Raw genomic sequence first — 21672 nt, forward strand, 5'->3', positions numbered from 1 at the left:
TAATACGTTTGAAACAAATCTAAAAAGAAATTACAAAATTAAAATCCACCAAAAACTTTTAAATTTTTCTCTTTTGAATTATTTCTGGTTCGATTGAATTAATTTGCAATCACTTTACCGTGGTTTCTCCGCCTCTCTCCTCAACATCTACCTCCATCTTCCCTGCCGTTCCACCCTCATTTGACTGAGTCGACTTTCTCCATCTCCACCGTCGTCTCTCTCCATCAAAAACCACCGGTACATCACCACAATCGCATATGATTCGTCGCCACCAAAATTGAAATCGATTTTAATTTTTGGAATTGTTAAATCAATTAAAACCGATATTAATTGTTGAATTCAGATTTTGAAGAATCGATTGAAAATTCGAATTCGAAATTTCCGAAAATTCAATTGAGAATGTCGAATGGAAAATCGATTTTGAAAAATCGATTGTAAATTTCTAATTGAAATTGATTGCAAATTGAGAAGTGTTGATTGATGAATTGGAGGAGGAAGGTGTTCGTACCAGATAATAGCGACGTCGTCCGATTGCTGCGAGCGGTGATTTTGAATGCATGCGAGCGGCGACCGGCGAGCTGCGATGGCGAGTGACGAGCGGCGACGACGATCTAGGAGCGGCGACGGCGAATTTGTTTGAGCAGGAGCGAGCGGCGAGAGGCGAGGAGAGAGAAGGAACCACCGCGAGAAGGAGATTTTGTTCGAACACCGGTGAAATTACTGGATTTCTGGTTCGTTTTGACCGATTGAAAGTCCGATTGAATTGCTGCGACCGGCGCGGCCAGAGGCGATCAGCGGCGGCGGAGAGATGCGATCAGCGGCGGCGAGAGGCGAGAGGATGTCGCCGGATGTTGGTGGTGGCTACGAGCAGCAATCGTCGGGCATCGAGAGAGAGAAGAGAGAGAAGAGAGAGAAAGTTGTGAGGAGTGGAGAGAGAGAAAATGCCGACAAGGAAGAAGGGTAGTCTGCAGATAAATTACGAATATGCCCTTATTACTCTATCAATTTTGGGCGGTTAGATCTGATTTCATCCTACGGTTAAGAAGGTGTTCTTACCGTAAGGAAGTGTTCTCACCGTAAGAAGTGTTCTTACGGGAGCCTTTCTCTCTCTCTCTCTCTCTCTCTCTCTCTCTCTCTCTCTCTCTCTCTCTCTCTCTATATATATATATATATATATATATATATATATATATATATATATATATATATATAAACCAAGGGTGTAAAAAAGAATAATCAAGTGTAAATTAAGAGTATTTAGTCATTAATTGCTTATTGGTGGCGATTGAGAAATGTGAGAAAAGTTTTGTTTTCTCGTATTGAGGTACGAACGATTTTCCTTAAGGAAAACGTTAAGTGGTGTCGGTTGTAATTTTTTTATTTTTTAAGTGTTAGGTTATGATACATATGACAATTCATAAATCATGCGGAAAAACCATAAAGCCAGGAAAACATATTATTTACACATAATCATTTAGCATAGTTTAGATGCATACTCTTTGTTGCGTGCCTTCCCTAGCTGCGCCCGAACCGAACAAGAACAAGTCTTTAGGACTCCAAGTGTCGTCCCTCCGTAGATAGTCCACAGCACGTCCGGATCCGCCTTAAGATTGACCAACTAGAATCGCCCTTAAGGTACTATTATTTTCGGCACTTTATAGGCAATTGTGTGACTGAATTTTGCTCTCAAAAACTCACTTTGAATACTTGAATGCTCGATATAAATATGTGACCCTAGGCACTTATTTATAGAGTTATGGAAAAGGATTTGGAATCCTATTAGGATACTAATTTATTTAATTATAATCCTACTAGGACTCTAATTAAATAAACTAAATCTTTTAGGATTAGATTTAATCATATGACAAATCCCGGTAGCTTTAGGATTCGAGTAGCACACAAACACACACGCACGCACAGCAGCCCACGAGGGGCGCTATGCGCGCGCGCACGCAGCCCGCGAGCTCGCAGCCCACTGCCGCAAGCCCATACGCTGCCATAGCCTTGGCGCGCGCTGGGCATGCCTTGCGGTGGGCCTGGCGCAGCCTTGGCTGGTGCGTTTGTGGCGCGCTGGCTTGCTGGGCGATGGCCCAGCTTCGTGCTGGGCCTTCGTCTGGCAGGCCTCGTCTGATGCTAATTCGTACGATACGCTTCCGATTAAATTCTCGGTTCCGGAATTCATTTCCGATACGAACAATATTTAATATTTCCGATTCCGGAATCAATTTCCGTTTCGAACAAATATTTAATATTTCCGTTTCCGGAATTATTTTCCGATTCCGATAATATTTCCGATTCTGACAATATTTCCGTTTCCGGCAATATTTCCGATTCCGGCAATATTTCCATTTCCGATAATATTTTCCGATACGTACCATGTTTCCGTTTCCGGCAACATCTACGACTTGGATAATATTTATATTTCCGATACGATCCATATTTCCGTTTCCGGCAATATCATCGTTTCCGGAGTATTCATTTCTTGCCTGTGACGATCTCAGCTCCCACTGAAACCAAGATCCGTCGATTCCGAATATCCATAGATGGAGTATTTAATGTCATTAAATACTTGATCCGTTTACGTACTATTTGTGTGACCCTACGGGTTCAGTCAAGAGTAAGCTGTGGATTAATATCATTAATTCCACTTGAACTGAAGCGGCCTCTAGCTAGGCATTCAGCTCACTTGATCTCACTGAATTATTAACTTGTTAATTAATACTGAACCGCATTTATTAGACTTAACTTTGAATGCATACTTGGACCAAGGGCATTATTTCCTTCAGTCTCCCACTTGTCCTTCGGGACAAGTGTGCATTTCCTAATTCCTTTGTCGCTCGATGCTTGCTCTTGAACATAAGGTAAGAGTTGTCATCCTTATTATGTCCAGAGGTGTTTCTCGGTTTCAGAGTTCAACTGATCAAATAAACAGATAATCATAGCCTATGATTCATCCGAGCACGGCCATGCATTTCACAGTTTCTAGCTCTCCGAGTGGCCTTGTACAACTTTTAAGCATCTCATCCCGATTTATGGGAGGACAATCCCAATCTTGCGATCTTGAGATTAGACTTCGTTTGATAGGTGATTACCTGAGCGTTGCCTTTATAGCCTCCTTTTACGGTGCGACGGTTGGTCAACGTCAAAGCAACCAGTTCTCAAACAAGTAATCTCAAATCACTCAGGTATTGAGGATTTAGTGTCTAATAATTTTAATGAAATTTACTTATGACAGATTTTCATCTCTTACAGTAAAGTTTCATAGGTCTTGTCCGATACTAGTCTTCCCAAAGTAAGTATCTATGCAAATGATTATGACATTGCCATGTCCACATAGTTCAAGAAACAGAACTACTAGTCATCTTGCATTCTAGTCGTCTAACGTTTTCTATGCGTCCAATTTTATAGAAAACTCCGACTAGGGACCATTTTCAACCTTTGACATTCAAGTTCACTTGATAGACATTTCTTAGTCACAGGACTGGTCCTGACAGTCTATCTTGAATATATCGTCAAATTGAAGGGACTCATCATTTAATAAACCACAAATTAAATGGAAAAATGAATTCTTTTCATTTATTGTGAATGATTAACCAATAATGTTTTACAAAGATTTAAACTCTAAAACTTTAAAACATTAAACAGGGTCATCAAAGCCATTCTCCAATATGCTTGATTCCCATAGCTGCAGTGTGCGAGTTGTGCTTCGCCTGCGGCAGAGGTTTAGTCAATGGATCTGATATGTTGTCATTAGTTCCAATCTTGTTTATCTCGACTTCTTTTCTTTCAACGAACTCTCGTAGAAGGTGAAATCTACGAAGTACATGCTTGACTCTCTGGTGGTGTCTAGGCTCCTTTGCCTGTGCAATAGCTCCGTTATTATCACAATACAGGGCTATTGGTCCTTTAATGGAGGGGCCTACACCAAGTTCACCTATGAACTTCCTTAGCCATATAGCTTCCTTTGCTGCTTCATGTGCAGCAATGTACTCCGCTTCAGTTGTAGAATCCGCAATGGTGCTTTGCTTAGCACTTTTCCAGCTTACTGCTCCTCCGTTGAGGCAGAAGACAAACCCAGACTGTGATCTGAAATCATCTTTGTCGGTTTGGAAACTTGCGTCCGTATAGCCTTTAACAATTAATTCATCATCTCCACCATAGACCAGGAAGTCATCTTTGTGCCTTTTCAGGTACTTCAGAATATTCTTGGCAGCAGTCCAATGCGCCTCTCCTGGGTCTGACTGGTATCTGCTCGTAGCACTGAGTGCGTACGCAACATCCGGGAGTGTACATATCATAGCATACATTATTGAACCAATCAATGATGCATATGGAATCCCATTCATTCGTCTACGCTCATCAAATGTTTTTGGGCATTGATTCTTATTTAGAGTCATTCCATGAGACATGGGTAGGTAGCCTCGCTTGGAGTCCGCCATCTTGAACCTATCAAGCACCTTATTGATATAAGTGCTTTGACTAAGTCCAATCATCCTTTTAGATCTATCTCTGTAAATCTTGATGCCCAATATGTATTGTGCTTCTCCTAGATCTTTCATCGAAAAACATTTCCCAAGCCAAATCTTGACAGAGTTCAACATAGGAATGTCATTTCCGATAAGTAATATGTCGTCGACATATAATACTAGGAAAGCAATTTTGCTCCCACTGACCTTCTTGTATACACAAGATTCGTCTGCGTTCTTGATGAAACCAAAGTCACTGACTGCTTCATCAAAACGTATATTCCAGCTCCTGGATGCCTGCTTCAATCCGTAGATTGACTTCTTTAGCTTGCATACCTTTTTAGCATTCTTTGGATCCTCAAAACCTTCAGGCTGTGTCATAAACACCGTTTCTGTTAAAACGCCGTTTAAGAAAGCAGTTTTGACATCCAACTGCCATATTTCGTAATCGTAATATGCAGCGATTGCTAACATTATCCGAATAGACTTTAGCATTGCAACTGGTGAAAAGGTTTCATCGTAATCCACACCGTGGACTTGCCTGTAACCTTTTGCAACCAATCTAGCTTTGAAAACTTCAAGCTTCCCATCCTTGTCCTTTTTCAGTTTGAAAACCCATTTGCTTCCAATGGCTTGGTAGCCATCTGGCAAATCGACCAAATCCCATACTTGGTTTTCAGACATGGAGTCTAATTCAGATTGCATGGCTTCTTGCCATTGCTTGGAGCTAGGGCTCGTCATAGCTTGTTTGTAAGTGGCAGGTTCATCACTTTCAAGTAATAGAACGTCATAGCTCTCGTTCGTCAAAATACCTAAGTACCTTTCCGGTTGAGATCTATATCTTTGCGATCTACGCGAGGTAACATTTCTAGTTTGACCATGATTCTCACCAGATTCTTCTAAAGATCTCTGAGTTTCATCCTGAATGTCATCTTGAGCATTCTCTAGAGTTTGTTGTTCGACTCGAATTTCTTCGAGGTCTACTTTTCTCCCACTTGTCATTTTGGAAATGTGATCCTTCTCCAAAAAGACACCATCTCGAGCAACAAACACCTTGTTCTCAGATGTATTGTAGAAGTAATACCCCTTTGTTTCCTTTGGATAGCCCACAAGGATACATTTGTCAGATTTTGGATGAAGTTTGTCTGAAATCAATCGTTTGACGTATACTTCACATCCCCAAATCTTCAGAAAAGACACATTTGGAGGCTTTCCAAACCATAATTCATATGGAGTCTTTTCGACAGCTTTAGACGGAGCTCTATTTATAGTGAGTGCAGCTGTATTTAGTGCATGTCCCCAAAATTCTAATGGAAGTTCGGCCTGACCCATCATTGACCTGACCATGTCTAGCAAGGTTCTGTTCCTCCGTTCCGACACACCGTTCCATTGTGGTGTTCCAGGAGGAGTCAATTCTGATAGAATTCCACATTCTTTCAGATGGTCATCAAATTCATAGCTCAGATATTCACCGCCTCTATCAGACCGCAGTGCCTTAATCTTCTTGCCTAATTGATTCTCTACTTCACTCTGAAATTCCTTGAATTTGTCAAAGGATTCAGACTTATGCTTCATTAGGTAGACATAACCATATCTACTGAAGTCATCAGTGAAAGTGATAAAGTAGCTGAAACCACCTCTAGCATTTGTACTCATTGGTCCACATACATCTGTATGGATTAAACCCAATAGTCCATTTGCTCTTTCTCCAACTTTAGAGAAAGGTTGCTTTGTCATTTTGCCAAGTAAACATGATTCGCATTTACCATAATCCTCTAAGTCAAATGGTTCTAGAATTCCTTCCTTTTGAAGTCTTTCTAAGCGTTTCAAGTTTATATGGCCTAATCGACAATGCCACAGATAGGTGAGATCTGAATCATCCTTTTTGGCCTTTTTGGTATTTATGTTATATACTTGTTTGTCGTGATCTAATAAATAAAGTCCATTGACTAATCTAGCAGATCCATAAAACATCTCTTTAAAATAAAACGAACAACTATTGTCTTTTATTAAAAAGGAAAATCCCTTAGCATCTAAGCAAGAAACTGAAATGATGTTTTTAGTAAGACTTGGAACATGGAAACATTCTTCCAGTTCCAAAACTAGCCCGGAGGGCAACGACAAATAGTAAATTCCTACAGCTAATGCAGCAATCCGTGCTCCATTTCCCACTCGTAGGTCGACTTCACCCTTGCTTAACTTTCTACTTCTTCTTAGTCCCTGTGGATTGGAACATAAGTGTGAGCCACAACCTGTATCTAATACCCAAGAAGTTGAATTAGCAAGTATACAGTCTATAACGAAAATACCTGAAGATGGAACGACTGTTCCGTTCTTCTGATCTTCCTTTAGCTTCAAGCAATCTCTCTTCCAATGCCCCTTCTTCTTGCAGTAGAAGCATTCGGATTCAGAAGTGGGTTGACTGACCTTCCTCTTTACAGATTTGGCGCCAGTTTGCTTAGTTGGGCTGGCCTTGTTGCCACCTTTCTTAGCATTCCTCTTCTTTCCAGATTTCTTGAACTTGCCCCCACGCACCATAAGCACATCCTGCTTATCACTTTTGAGCGTCTTTTCAGCGGTCTTCAGCATACCGTGACGCTCAGTGAGCGTTTTGTCCAGACTATTCATACTGTAGTTCAGTTTGAACTGATCATACCCGCTATGAAGAGAATGGAGGATGGTGTCTATAGCCATTTCCTGAGAAAATTGCTGATCCAACCGACTCATATTCTCAATGAGTCCAATCATTTTGAGAACATGTGGACTTACGGGCTCGCCTTTCTTAAGCTTGGTCTCAAGAATTTGCCTATGAGTCTCGAATCTTTCGACTCGAGCCAGATCTTGGAACATGTTCTTCAACTCACTGATGATTGTGAAAGCATCTGGGTTGATGAACGTTTTCTGCAGATCCGCACTCATGGTGGCGAGCATTAGACATTTCACATCCTTGTTGGCATCAATCCAACGATTGAGGGCTGCCTGAGGGACCCCGTCGCCTGCGGCTTCGGGCATCGCCTCTTCTAGGACATACTCCTTTTCTTCCTGCATAAGAACTATTTGCAAGTTCCTTTGCCAGTCAAGGAAGTTCTTCCCGTTCAACTTCTCCTTTTCGAGAATTGATCGAATGTTGAATGAATTGTTGTTTGCCATATTTAAAACTACAATTGAAAAGAATAAACAAATAAATAACCATTCACAGTTTCTCTTAATAAACTTAAATTCTAGCATACATGCATAATTCAATTTTTATTAAGCATTTTATTCAAGTTATGTGTTCCGGCAGGTGTGAATAAAATGATTCCAAGATCCTAAAATCATTGAAGAACTAAGCACAGTTTGTCGACTTAATCCTAAAACATCTTAGGTAAGCAAAAGCCTTTTGCTAATAGTCTAGAAACTATTCTTGGTTGATAGGTACGTCTAAGAACTTATTAGGTAAACCTATCGATTTTGCCACGACATAAAAGGACTCCTTACTTATATCGTTGAGTTTCACCAAAACTAACATGTACTCATAATTATTTGTGTACCTTGCCTCTTTAGGACCAATAAGTAACACCTCGCTGAGCGAAAACTATTACTAGATTGATGTAAAGGATATCCAAGCAAGTGTATATTTTGGCATGGCACCTTTTAACTCAATTTTTAAGTTTGGAACTTAAGGCTCTTACTATGTTGGTTAGATTTTAAGTGAACTAAAATCCTTAATCATGCAACATAATCAAGCTTTTGATCTCATGCATTTTAAGACATATTTAAAAGCAATAAATAACTTAAAACATGCATAAAATAAATGTGATCTAGTATGGCCCGACTTCATCTTGAAGCTTTAACTTCAAAGTCCGTCTTGAAAATCTCCGTGGGAGGCACCATTTTCTTCAAATAGGATAAGCTATAATTACAACTAATTACAACTATTTGATGGTACGCAGACCATATTTGAATTGAAAAACAACTTTGGTACTTTAGACCAATTACATTCAAATTAATGGTACGCAGACCATATTTTCTATCCTATTTGGGCCATACTAGTCACTTCATAACCTGCAAAACAGTACATATGCAATATATACCATTCACCCATTCATTATCATGAATGGCCCACATAGCTGGTTAGTAAAACACATTATGCATCACGTAAACATTTGCAGCAATTAATCAAGGGCACCAATAATCTACCAATTATTCAGTCCTTATTAATTCTAATCAAGTTGTTTTAACCTTAAGGATTTGTAGACCTAATCAAGAGTTTATGACTAAAAGGGCTCCCACTTAAACCAATAAATTCATATGCTTTACTAATTTTAAACATAAAAATGTATTTCTAGTCTAACCGGAAACATACAAATTTAATTAAAATTTAAAGCTCATATAAATTTATAATTGAATCCAAAAGTTTAATTTAATTTCAGTCGTATTTAAATTAATTCATGATTTTAATTTTAGTAAAATAATTAGAATAAATAAAATTTATTATAATTACAATATTCAAAATTAAAATCCAAGAAAATAATTTAAATTATTAATTTTAAAATTAATTAAAATTACGTAAACTGAAAATTTCAAATTAAAATTTCAAAACGATCTAATCGCAACGCAACAACCCTACGCAACGCACGCCCATGGGCCACACGCACACAGCCATCGCTGGCCATGTGCGCGCAGCCCATGCGCTGCCTTGCATCGCTGCTGCTCACCATCGCAAGGGTTCACGCATGGTGCTCGCTGCGCGCGCCAGCGCTCGACGCACGCGAGCCATCGCTCGCTGTGCTCGCTCGCCAGCGCTCGCTTCTCGCGTGCCAGCGCTTGCTGCGCGCGCTCGCCAGCGCTCGCTGCGCCCGCTTGCCAGCGCTCGCTCCTGCGAGCTATCGCTCGCTGCGCGAGGCATCGACACTGGGCGTAGCACTCGTGGCACGCGAGCTTGCGCTCGCTGCGCGCGAGGCTCCGCGCGCTTGCGCGTGGCAGTGCGCGCTGTGGCGCAGCTCGCTTGCTGCCCACACGCGACTTCTGTGCCTTGCTTTCGCCCTCGCCCATTCGTCCATTGCTCACAGCCCACGACACAAGGCAGGGCTGCTGCCTTGTGCTCGTGCACCATGGCCTTGCTCATTGCATTCGTGCCGCATGGGCGACGAGCTCCCTTGCTCGTCGTCACATGCCCGCACTATACAACACCCTTTAAGGGTAACACGTAGCGTCCATTGCTTTGTGCGTGCAAGTAATATGAGCGAATCGCATAAAATTTAAAAATTTATATTTAAAATTAATGACAAATTAATAAATAATATTAATTTCATAATTTTAGGGCGAAAAATCGAAAATTTATTATTCAATTGATTTCCGATTAACATGAATTTAAGTCTAGGTCATAAAAATTTAAAATTTAACGTAAATTTACAATTTTTATGGTGGTTTTTAATCATAGGTATCTAATTAAATTATAATTAATTATGAAAATCAAATTAATTCTAAATTATTCTAATTTTCAACAAATTAATCATAATTACAAATTAGATTGCATAATTAACAAGGCTAGGCATTCAAACTTGTTAAACATATACAGTAGGTCAATCAAAAATTCAAGATTTATCAACAAGAATCGCAAATATTTAATTTAACATCTTAAATTTACGAAATTTTGCATTCGAAAAACTAAAACCTCCAAAAAGTCATAGTTAGGCTTCGAATTTGAGAATTCTGGGTTCGGCAGAAAAATATTATTTTTGTCAAAATTTTAGAATGCCTTTTACATGCGGAATTGACACACAAATCACTCGATTTGGATGAGTAACGAAGAAACTGCCGAAAAACTGCGTACGTATAATTAAATAAACGCAATTTGCAATTAATTAACAATTACGAAAATTAATCACCCCTTCTAATTATTGCAAATTTGTAATATTTAACCATGTTCATGCAATTTAGATTATGAAAATAATAAGAGGCTCTGATACCACTGTTAGGTTATGATACATATGACAATTCATAAATCATGCGGAAAAACCATAAAGCCAGAAAAACATATTATTTACACATAATCATTTAGCATAGTTTAGATGCATACTCTTTGTTGCGTGCCTTCCCTAGCTGCGCCCGAACCGAACAAGAACAAGTCTTTAGGACTCCAAGTGTCGTCCCTCCGTAGATAGTCCACAGCACGTCCGGATCCGCCTTAAGATTGACCAACTAGAATCGCCCTTAAGGTACTATTATTTTCGGCACTTTATAGGCAATTGTGTGACTGAATTTTGCTCTCAAAAACTCACTTTGAATACTTGAATGCTCGATATAAATATGTGACCCTAGGCACTTATTTATAGAGTCATGGAAAAGGATTTGGAATCCTATTAGGATACTAATTTATTTAATTATAATCCTACTAGGACTCTAATTAAATAAACTAAATCTTTTAGGATTAGATTTAATCATATGACAAATCCCGGTAGCTTTAGGATTCGAGTAGCACACAAACACACACGCACGCACAGCAGCCCACGAGGGGCGCTATGCGCGCGCGCACGCAGCCCGCGAGCTCGCAGCCCACTGCCGCAAGCCCATACGCTGCCGTAGCCTTGGCGCAAGCTGGGCCTGCCTTGCGGTGGGCCTGGCGCAGCCTTGGCTGGTGCGTTTGTGGCGCACTGGCTTGCTGGGCGATGGCCCAGCTTCGTGCTGGGCCTTCGTCTGGCAGGCCTCGTCCGATGCTAATTCGTACGATACGCTTCCGATTAAATTCCCGGTTCCGGAATTCATTTCCGATACGAACAATATTTAATATTTCCGATTCCGGAATCAATTTCCGTTTCGAACAAATATTTAATATTTCCGTTTCCGGAATTATTTTCCGATTCCGATAATATTTCCGATTCTGACAATATTTCCGTTTCCGGCAATATTTCCGATTCCGGCAATATTCCCATTTCCGATAATATTTTCCGATACGTACCATGTTTCCGTTTCCGGCAACATCTACGACTTGGATAATATTTATATTTCCGATACGATCCATATTTCCGTTTCCGGCAATATCATCGTTTCCGGAGTATTCATTTCTTGCCTGTGACGATCTCAGCTCCCACTGAAACCAAGATCCGTCGATTCCGAATATCCATAGATGGAGTATTTAATGCCATTAAATACTTGATCCGTTTACGTACTATTTGTGTGACCCTACGGGTTCAGTCAAGAGTAAGCTGTGGATTAATATCATTAATTCCACTTGAACTGAAGCGGCCTCTAGCTAGGCATTCAGCTCACTTGATCTCACTGAATTATTAACTTGTTAATTAATACTGAACCGCATTTATTAGACTTAACTTTGAATGCATACTTGGACCAAGGGCATTATTTCCTTCATTAAGGTCTTTAAATATAATACGGAGTAAAAATTAGGATTTTTTCAAACTTACCACCTTATAAAATCCACTTTTTCAAGCTTACCACCTTATAAAATTTTATTTAAAATTACCACCTTATGATTCACAAACCTTCAAAGTTACCACCACTTAACGGAAACTGTTAAGTTTCCATTAGTGGAGTACACTTTTTTCGTTTTTTTTTTCCGTTTTCGCTCCATTTTTTTCACGATTCTTCGTCCTTCTTCGTTTAGACCTTAAATTTGTTTCCAATTTTTTTTGAACTCTCAGGCATTTCTTTGGAACATACTCCCTCCATTCCTTTTTGTTGTTCCCATTTCCTTTTTTGGCATTTCTTTTTGTTGTTCCCCTACTGAATCTTTACTATTTTTGGCCATAGTTTTTTTACCAATTTACCCTAAGATTCCCCACTATTTACCAAAAAACCCTAAGATTCTACCCTTTTTCCACCCTCTTTTTCCCCACCACCCTTATTTAATTAATTTCCCATCCCCCATAACCCCACCCCACTACCGTCACTTTCACTCTCTCTCACCTCTCTGATTTCTCTCTCTCTCTTCAACCTCCTTTCACTTTTCTCTCTCTCCTCCTTCCTTTCTCTGTTTCTCTTGCTGATACCCTCAAGAACATCAAAGATGTTCTTCATTTTCATATTCCTTCTCTCACTTTTCTCTCTCTCCTCCTTCCTCTCTCACTTTTCTCTCTCCTCGTTCAATATCGCCGCCACCACCACCACAACTCCGCCACCGCCACCACCACCCGAAAAAGCTGTAGAATACGTATTATGGTTTTAGATGGTGAAATTCGACCACGAAAACCCTAGATCTAGAGTTTTCATGGTCGAATTTGACCTCTAAATCCTCAAAATCGTGAAATTGAGATCAATTGGGTATTTATTTATTTTTGTATTCACGTTTCAAATTTTTAGGGTTTTTTTTTTGCGAACTTATGACGAATTTCTGGGTTGTTTTTTTGGTTGATTTTGGTCGAGTTTTTGGTTTAATTTTTGTCGAATTTTTGGTTGATTTTGGACGAACTTTTTGTCGAAATTTTTGTCGAATTTCGGGTTGAATGTTCTCGAATTTTGGTTTGATTTTGGTCGATTTTTTGGGGTTTATTTTGGTCTAAATTTGGGTTGAATTATCTCGATTTTCTTGTCTAATTTTTGGGTTGATTTTGGTTGAACTTTCTCGAATTTCTGGGTTTGATTTTGGTTGAATTTGTTCGTATTTCTAGGTTGAATTTTGCTCGATTTTTGTTGAATTTGGGTTGAATTTGTACAATTTTCTGGTTGAATTTGTTGTTCGATTTTCTGGGTTTAATTTGTTCGATTTGGGTTGAATTTTCCTGATTTTCTGGGTTGAATATGTTCGTAGTTATGGGTTGAATTGTGCTCGAATTTGTTCACGAATTTGTGAGTTGATTGAAGTCTAAATTTCTGGGTTTTTGTTGGATTTTCTTATTTTTTGGTTATATGTTAAATCGAATTTTCTGGTTCGATTTAGTGGTTCGATTTAGAGTTGTTCTAATTTTGTTCTTTTTCTGGTTCGATTTTAATCTGATTATTTTGTTAATGAAATATCTCTCATTTATCTTATTTATTTAATATTTTCTCTCTCCTTACTTTATTTTAAATATATAATCTCTTACACACAATCATTATTCTTACACCCAATCATTACTCTTATCCCAATACAAACAAAGATCCAGTTTTCTTAAAAACCCCCCAACATTCTTTATGGGAACAACATAAAGGAATGGAGGGAGTATTAGTTTAGCGACATTCACTTTTCACTGATTGATGAGGTTTAATGTGTTTGACTTCTTGGTTATTGGTATATACTCATAGAACTATTTTACAACGGATGCCCTCACTTATGGATTTGTTGGACTCATCCTGCTTGTTCTTTTTTGTTTACCCCAGTTAATACTAATTTTCTTTTTTTTAATTATAGGGGACAAAAAAACATCCTCTCCATTTTTCTTCTACTAAGTTGGAATGAAATCTTTAGAGAGTTCTACAACCGAGGGTTTCTCAAGACATCACCTAGTAGGAATAAATACAATGAACTATGTCAATTGTTGTCCTTTGTTTTTCATTTGGTTCAAATGTTTGTTGAGCGATTTCCTTCAATATTGTGTAAAGAACGTCAAATCCCTAAAATGCGCCACTTTCTAACTTAATTCCCACCATACCGTCCACGTCAGCATTAAAATCGGTCTATTTTTTTTAACAAAGCGGCATTAAACCGCTATCTCAGGTAGCGGTTGACATAAGTAAACCGCTAACTCAGATAGCGGTTTATATATTCCCTAAATCAAAACTTACAATGAGTTTCCAAAACAAAAACTTACCGTACCCCCGTTATGTTTTAAAGAAAATCGCCATATGATATAGCGGTTTTGTTTTAAAGCAAACCGCCATCTGAGCCGCCATCTGAGATGGCGGTTTGCTTTGAAACGAAACCACTATCTCAGATGGCGGTTCAACGCTGAACCGGAAAAAAAAATTACTTCTCTTTCTCCCTTGCTGATGTGGACGGTATGGTGGGAATTAACTTAGAAAGTAACGTATTTTGGGAATTATTGGATCTTTATGCAATATTGAAGGAAATCGCTCATGTTTGTTTGTTACTTATGAAGAAATGGACTTAGGTGGTTATTTTTTTTAATAATAATTGGAGAACATGTGTAAAGGATTGATTAAAGGGATATTTAATTTTGGTTGTGTAAATCATTGATTTTGGATGAACGATGAAAAAGAAGGATGAAGAACAAATAATGAAGAAGAAAGGGGGAAGAATGGTGGAAGAATGGTGGAATAAATGGACGGTAAACAAAAGAAAACGAAAAAATGGGCCACTAACGGAAAACTTATCGGTTTTCGTTAAGTGGTGGTAATTTTGAAGGTTTGTGATTTTATAAGCTGATAATTTATAAATAAAATTTTATAATGCGGTAAGTTTTAAAAAGTGAAAAGTGGTAAATTTGAAAAAATTCTCCTGTCAAAATATTAAGTAAAGTAACAAACATTTGTATGAGCTTTATTTTGTTTGTTACTTATTTTTTTTAATGACAAAAAACTTCCTTTATTTTCAATTTCCCGACAATTTTGGAATGAGAAAGAGTCTAACAACCTGAGTCGACGATATTGACTTTCAAGCCCCTAAGTCAGCTCACTCTCGTCGCCGGTGCCTTCTCTTACCTCAATTCCGGCATTATAGAACTGAAAGTTGAAGAAAAGTAGAAAGAGAAAACAATAATGGTAATTGTTTCTTTGCTCCATTAAAATTAATCATTAATCTGTTCGATCTCTCAATCTGAATTTCTATGCCCTAATTTTTACGATTTCTATCTTCCCCCAAAAAAATGGCAGATCCGATTCATATTGTTACAGAACAGACAAGGGAAGACGCGTCTGGCGAAGTACTATGTGCCACTCGAAGATTCCGAGAAGCACAAAGTTGAATACGAGGTTTGCTTCACATCCTATTCCAAGTTTTCAATTTAATTTTGTTGAATTTCATTCTAAACTTGATTACATTCACGAATTCGTTACTCAGGTTCATCGATTGGTTGTTAATAGAGACCCAAAATTCACCAATTTCGTCGAGGTTTGCGTTCTATTTGTTCTCGGAGAATTATTTGTGATTGTAATAATGATTTGTGGTCCAATATTGTTCGAGCATTTTCTTGAAAGACCTTAGTGAGAATTATTTTGTTTTGTTGATTAGTGTTTGCAAGGGGCGAATTTGGGAATGAATTTCATAATTGTTGAGTGAATTATCAATGGCTGTGAATATATGGCTAATCACTAGAGTCTGATTTAAGCATCCAACTTCACTCCTTGTTTTCCATATGCTGATTTGAACTTTAATGGGAATGTTACTCACTATGCGTCGCAATGGAACATATTTCGACTGTGGAGATATTTTATTTGCAGAATCATCCTAGTGTTTCGTATACAGCAATGAAATAGGGTTTGTTTTTGTGTTGTTCCAAGCATTGGGCTCTGAGATTTATCCTTTGAGAATTTTTAAAAGAGTTCAGTATGTTGCTCCAAACATCTAAGAGTGAGTAGAAAACTAGAAATGTAATAATTTATACTTCTCAATGTAATCCTGCTTACTCTCAACTCATTTGTCTTCTGACTAACATACTTATTATTGTTGGTCTAGCTAATTTCAGCTAGCCTTTTGCCTCTCTTGGCAATATCCAATATTTCTTATGCATTCAACGGGATCTCTGATCCAATGATTTTATGCAACAGGTCTAACAGAGTCCCTAACTAATCTAGTTTGTGTCTATTGGAGGCAAGATTCTTAAAATTGACGCTATTTTCAGATATTAAATAAGGTCCTTTGTTTCTTTGCATGAAATATACGAACACACCGTTCATAAGTCATGACATACAATAAAAGATTATAGTTCAAGTTAATAACATGGAACTTTGATAAAGGAACATGCAAAGTATGATGACAAGAACATTAACCGGGAGCATAATAACAATGCATCATGCTTCCAGATGCGCAGAATAACGATGGGTATTTTGGTAGGACTTAGGTTATTGCACTAACTTTCAGCAAATGTGGCCTTGCAACCTTTAAATCCATGTTTTGGTTTCTTGGTACATTGTTAGGAAATACAAGAATGTTCTAGGATTTCAACTTGAGAACACGTTTTAGTGTTTCTTTTACTTGATGAATTGAGTTTGGTTTATATGTTTTTCTATGCACGGGGCGCTTTGAGATATTCATGGAAACAAATTTCTTGGGTAACAGAGTAATCAACTAATCATGCTGTTACAGGAGTGATTAGAGAACTCCTAAAATTTTCATTTTGACTATCTGCTTGTGTCCTGTCTGCCTGGTGGATGGAGGAGAGGGTACCATTGTTTGTCAAAGTCAAATCTTGGGCTTCAATATGATAAGACTTCATAGCCTACATTCATGGATAGTTTACATACTTATGGTGATGGGTTGTTTAAGAATACAAGATTGGTTGAAAGTGTTGAACTCTCGAATAATAGAATTTCTGGACTTCGGGAGTTCTTTGGCGAGACATCCCTTAAGTTGCTGGCCCATTGCCTAAGTTTTATTCCACCGTCAGCCTCATATGGCTTGGTGCTGGATACTACTGAATTTGCCTTAGGTTGCTGCCATTATTTTCTGCAAAGTTTAGCGGGGTTAATGATTCAAGAGACAATATTTTTATTGGTTCTGGTAAAGTCATATCACATGGTCTGCGTAGGCTGGAACTTACAGTGTATAGAGAGAGATATTCCTTATCTGAGTGCAGAACTTCTGTTGCACTGATCGTTATGTGAGGATCTTGTAATTTTGGGGTCAACCACTTTTCTTTGATTTTGTAGATAAGAGCATGCATGAGATTACGTCGATAAATTTTCTAGGTTTGGAAGACCTGTGAGTCTCGGAAAATAAAAATTCTGACCCTCTTTTTTGTTAGGATTGGCATTCCTTAGATGTCCATTTATTCTTTTCTGTTGGCATTCCTTTGGTGTACAGTGTACTCGTGCTAGGATTTGGAATGATCCCATCCTTCCAAAAGAAGAGAGCTACGCACCTGCTGAGCAAACCTGTGATAATGATTTATTTAATACTTCCTCTGTATTTATTTAAGGGATACACTTGCCTTTTTCGGCCGTATTTATTTAAGAGATACACTTGTCAGTTTTAGTATTTATCAACCCCACCGTTTAAATAATCTATCTAGTATATCTTATAACCCACCACCCTATTAAACAAATGATTTCATAACTATACCCCACCCTCCACCCCCTAAAATGACATGGTCCCCACTTATTTTACTTATTAAAATATCTACCCAACCCCACTTGTTTTATTACTTTATTTCATTCAATTCTTCTTCTTAATACCCGTGCCCGTCCAAGTGTATCTCTTAAATAAATACAAAGGGAGTATCGTAGGATTGGTTGAGCCTAAGGTTGATGTCTTCTGATTGAGGAAAGAAAAAAACCCAATTTTAAATGTCCATTTGCAATTGAGTGGTTTCTGGCCGTTGAGAGTGTTCTGTTAGTTTTCTTTTGGTCACCTTCAAAGTATTTTTCTCCTTGGTCTCTACATATAGTTATAGGCTTTTCATCTTCATTTAAATTTCAGAGGGATTCTTTAACTTCCTCTTAGAAATTTGGAATTCCTAGTTATAACTTATGCGCTGACATTGTGAGTTATTTTTACTTTTTTTTCCTCAGTTCCGTACGCACAAGGTTATCTACAGGCGTTATGCTGGATTATTTTTCTCCATGTGTGTTGATATTACAGATAATGAGCTAGCTTACCTTGAGTGCATCCATCTCTTTGTGGAGATACTGGATCACTTTTTCAGCAATGTGTGTGAGCTGGATTTAGTCTTCAACTTTCACAAGGTTTGTACTTGCCTTTTTCCATCATGTCATCAAAGTTTGAAGGTTGCTTTATCATGGGAAGCCAGAACTTATTTCTTATGCATTTATTCTTGTCTTGGTGTTTGACATGCCTTGAGTCCAGTTGAACTTCTTTATAAATAAGCAGTCATCATACCAAGTTTCCGTGCTTGTTGTCTGAATTTTTGTGATGGCTCTTGAATCAATATGTTCAGATATCATACTGCTGGAGGGATAGAATTCAGGGTGTTTAAAATAGAGGTTTTCAATGATGCTTTCTTAATGACTGCTTTATTTATCTGATAACCTTGTTTCTCAAACTCTTTTATTTCAAGGGTGGATGCTTATAGGCAAATTTCTGGTCTGTATTTTTCTCCTTTATCTCTGTTCTTAGTGCAGCAAACTTAATGGGTCCACCCATGGTGTAAAAACTAGCCCGAGTCAACTCGTATCGCCCGAGTTAACAAGGTTTTGGAGGCTGGCGATACGAGATATCCCGAGTTGTAAAGGTGTTTTTAAAAACGGCGAGATCTCGGCCGGTTCAACCGATCCGAACGAATTTTGTCCGCATTAAACGTTATAAACCTCACATTTACTCGGTTTTCAGTCGAATTCCCATGTTTTCGACAAAATGAAAGGGAAAAATGAAAGAAATGGAGAAACTCCATTGAAATAGAGTAGAGAACTCCATTTTCAAATCTAAAACAAGAGAAGAGAAAGAAGGTAGAGAAAGGAATTCATTTTAATTATGTCGCGTGTACGGTTTAGGGGAGGGGGACTAGGGTAGGTAGTGAATGGGGCTGACATGGGGCGTCTTTTTAAATTTCAAATTCCTACGCGACAACCGCGACACGGTCCGCGACTAACGCATCAGTTCCGTTACCGAGACTCCGCGACCGATCCTGCGACCGTTACCGATACCGCATTTTTTATCTATGGGTCTACCTGATGTTTGTAGCCATAGGTCTCGCTTGCATTATTTATTTGCACAGGTGTCTGGTTTTAATTCCCTTTATTAAATGGTGTATAGGTTTACCTTATACTTGATGAGTTTATCCTTGCTGGGGAGCTTCAGGAAACAAGTAAGAAGGTGTGTGTTCGTTTTTCTAATTTTTCTTTTGGCTACGTGGCCTTTATTGGTTTAATAGTTCTCCATGGCTTCTAGCACCAAAACTTTAGTGTCATGTGCATGTCATCTGAGTTAGGGTTTCAACAGAGCTTGTTAGATGATAGTAGCTTGATTCTCCTCTTCTGAAATTTGATTATTTCAAACAATTACATTGCAGGCTATCATTGAGAGGATGGGCGAATTGGAGAAGCTTGAGTGATTCAATTTTGTTGTAGATGAGTAAGCCATGCAGGCTTCTTATTATGTGATTGATGATTGATTTTGTCTAAGGCTTTCTCATGTTCTCATAGACGTCATTAGCATGAACAGATGTATCTGGCCCGTGTATAATCTTCTTGTAATCATAATGAAATTTTGTTTTGGCAAGACAATATGCGCATGTAGCTAACTGTTCCTCATTTGAGTTTTGAGTTTTGACTCAAAACCCAAAGGTCTATGTTTAAAACTTCTCTCATTAAACCAGTTATGCCATTTGTCAACGTTATACCTATTGTTCGACAGAATAGTTTTATACAAATTTTACTTGTATGTTTTTGAGAGGTAGTCCGAACTCGCAAGTCGCAAGAGAGGGGGCTTGGTCTAAATCTCCAACAGTAGAGCCCAAAATGTCCCTGATGGCCTGTTTGGGATTCTGGATTTCATTTGAAATCTAGAATTTGGCCTAATTCACTTGTTTGGAAACACATAGAATTTGTATTTGGATTTGGGTCAAATACAACCCTTAAAAATATAAGTTCATTCTTAAGCATTTGAAATTCCATATGAAAGGTTATCATTTCAAATTCTAGGTTACTGCTCTCACATCTCTCTCTCCTCCTTGCCTAGATTTCATAACAAATAATTTTCTCTCTCCTCTCCCAAACCCACCACCGCCTGAACCATAGCTCCTCCGCCCTCTTTCTTCTCTTGCGATTAACCACCGCATCACAACGACCCGCTCTACCACCGCAACACAACGACCCGCTCCACCACCGTATCACAACCAGCTTCACCGCTGACGATCAGCTCCATAATCGCCCCATCTACGTTCTATTCGTCTCTAATCTCACGACCATCGGCATATTATCTGCCATATTGCTCTATTAATTTTCCATATTTCTCTCTCTTGTTCTTCAGATGAGAGTTCATCCATGGATGCAATTGGATTTTTCAATCATTTTTTGATCAAAAGTTGAAAAAATTGAATTATTTGTTACGAAACCTAAAGAAACCCTGATTTTCCAGGTTTCTTGATTTTCTGGGTTGATGTATCAACAATCAAAATCAGGCGAATCCATGTGTATGGTTATCTGTTTGGAGAAGGGGGGAGAAGATGTGGCGAGCATCGAAGAGAAGGAGGGTTTGGAGGGTTCTGGAAGTGCAAGGGGTGGGCGGCTGAGTCGGCTGATGAACGGAGGCTTGTAACGGCGGAGAGGGAGTGAACAACCGTGTAGATTGAAATCTCATCGCTGAATTTCTGAGGATTTTTTTCCGATGAAATTATGCCCAAAATAATTTGCAATCTGAAATTGTTCGATGTGTATGGAAAACAAATTGTTGATGTATCAGTACAAATTAATTTATTTTTTTGTTGGTTTATTTTTTGGCAAGGATTTTTGTTTTTGTTAAATTGAATTATACAGGAAATAAACGGTTTAAGTATTCAAGTATGAAATTAGAATCTCATAATTTTCAATTTTGAAATGCTGAATTTAAATTCCTAGTTTTTCCCAAACATATTATTTGGAATTGAATTTCAGTATTTGAATTACAGATTTGAAATGACTCATTTCAAATGAAATGGTTGTATCCAAACACTACCTGAAGGTTTTTTGCACTAGAGTTTTAAACGATCTTGCGTCCTACGTTTTGAACAGATGAAATGTGGACTCAACTTATAAAAGTGATGCACAAAATACAATCGGGTCTAATAGCTTTATTCTTAAGTAACCTACATAAAATTCTAAAATGTTCTATTTTCCATATATCATTATATGTCCATGTAACCTTACATTTCCATTGAATCCCCTAAAGGACTAAAATATGGATGCTTCATATCCTAACACTTATAAATCATTTAACTTTTATTACTATTCACCCAATAGTGCAATTAACGATATGTCCCTATTCTCCTTAGTTTTTTTGGTCTTATTCTTATAGAGAAACGTTTGTTTTACCCCGCCTCACTTGATCATGCCACGCGTCTCTTTGATCAAGGAACCTCTGGTTTCTTCGATTACATATCTTTGGTTCCTTCACCCTCTCCCATGGCGCTCCTCTTCTCTCCCATGGCGTTTCTCTTCGATAGGTAAATTCCTAATTCCT

General features: G+C 38.3%; 1 protein-coding gene across 1 annotated transcript; it reads left to right on the forward strand.

Annotated features, from left to right (window-relative positions):
* Positions 1–14915: 14915 nt before the first annotated feature.
* On the forward strand, positions 14916–19852 carry LOC110802969 (AP-2 complex subunit sigma). Its single transcript, XM_022008429.2, has 6 exons — positions 14916–15101; positions 15213–15311; positions 15400–15450; positions 18069–18242; positions 19270–19329; positions 19526–19852. The coding sequence occupies exons 1-6, from the start codon at positions 15099–15101 to the stop codon at positions 19565–19567; spliced, it is 429 nt and encodes a 142-aa protein (XP_021864121.1). The 5' UTR covers positions 14916–15098; the 3' UTR covers positions 19568–19852.
* The last annotated feature ends 1820 nt before the right edge of the window (positions 19853–21672 follow it).

Source organism: Spinacia oleracea, chromosome 3, assembly GCF_020520425.1.
Source record: "Spinacia oleracea cultivar Varoflay chromosome 3, BTI_SOV_V1, whole genome shotgun sequence".
NCBI classification, from domain to species: domain Eukaryota; kingdom Viridiplantae; phylum Streptophyta; class Magnoliopsida; order Caryophyllales; family Amaranthaceae; genus Spinacia; species Spinacia oleracea.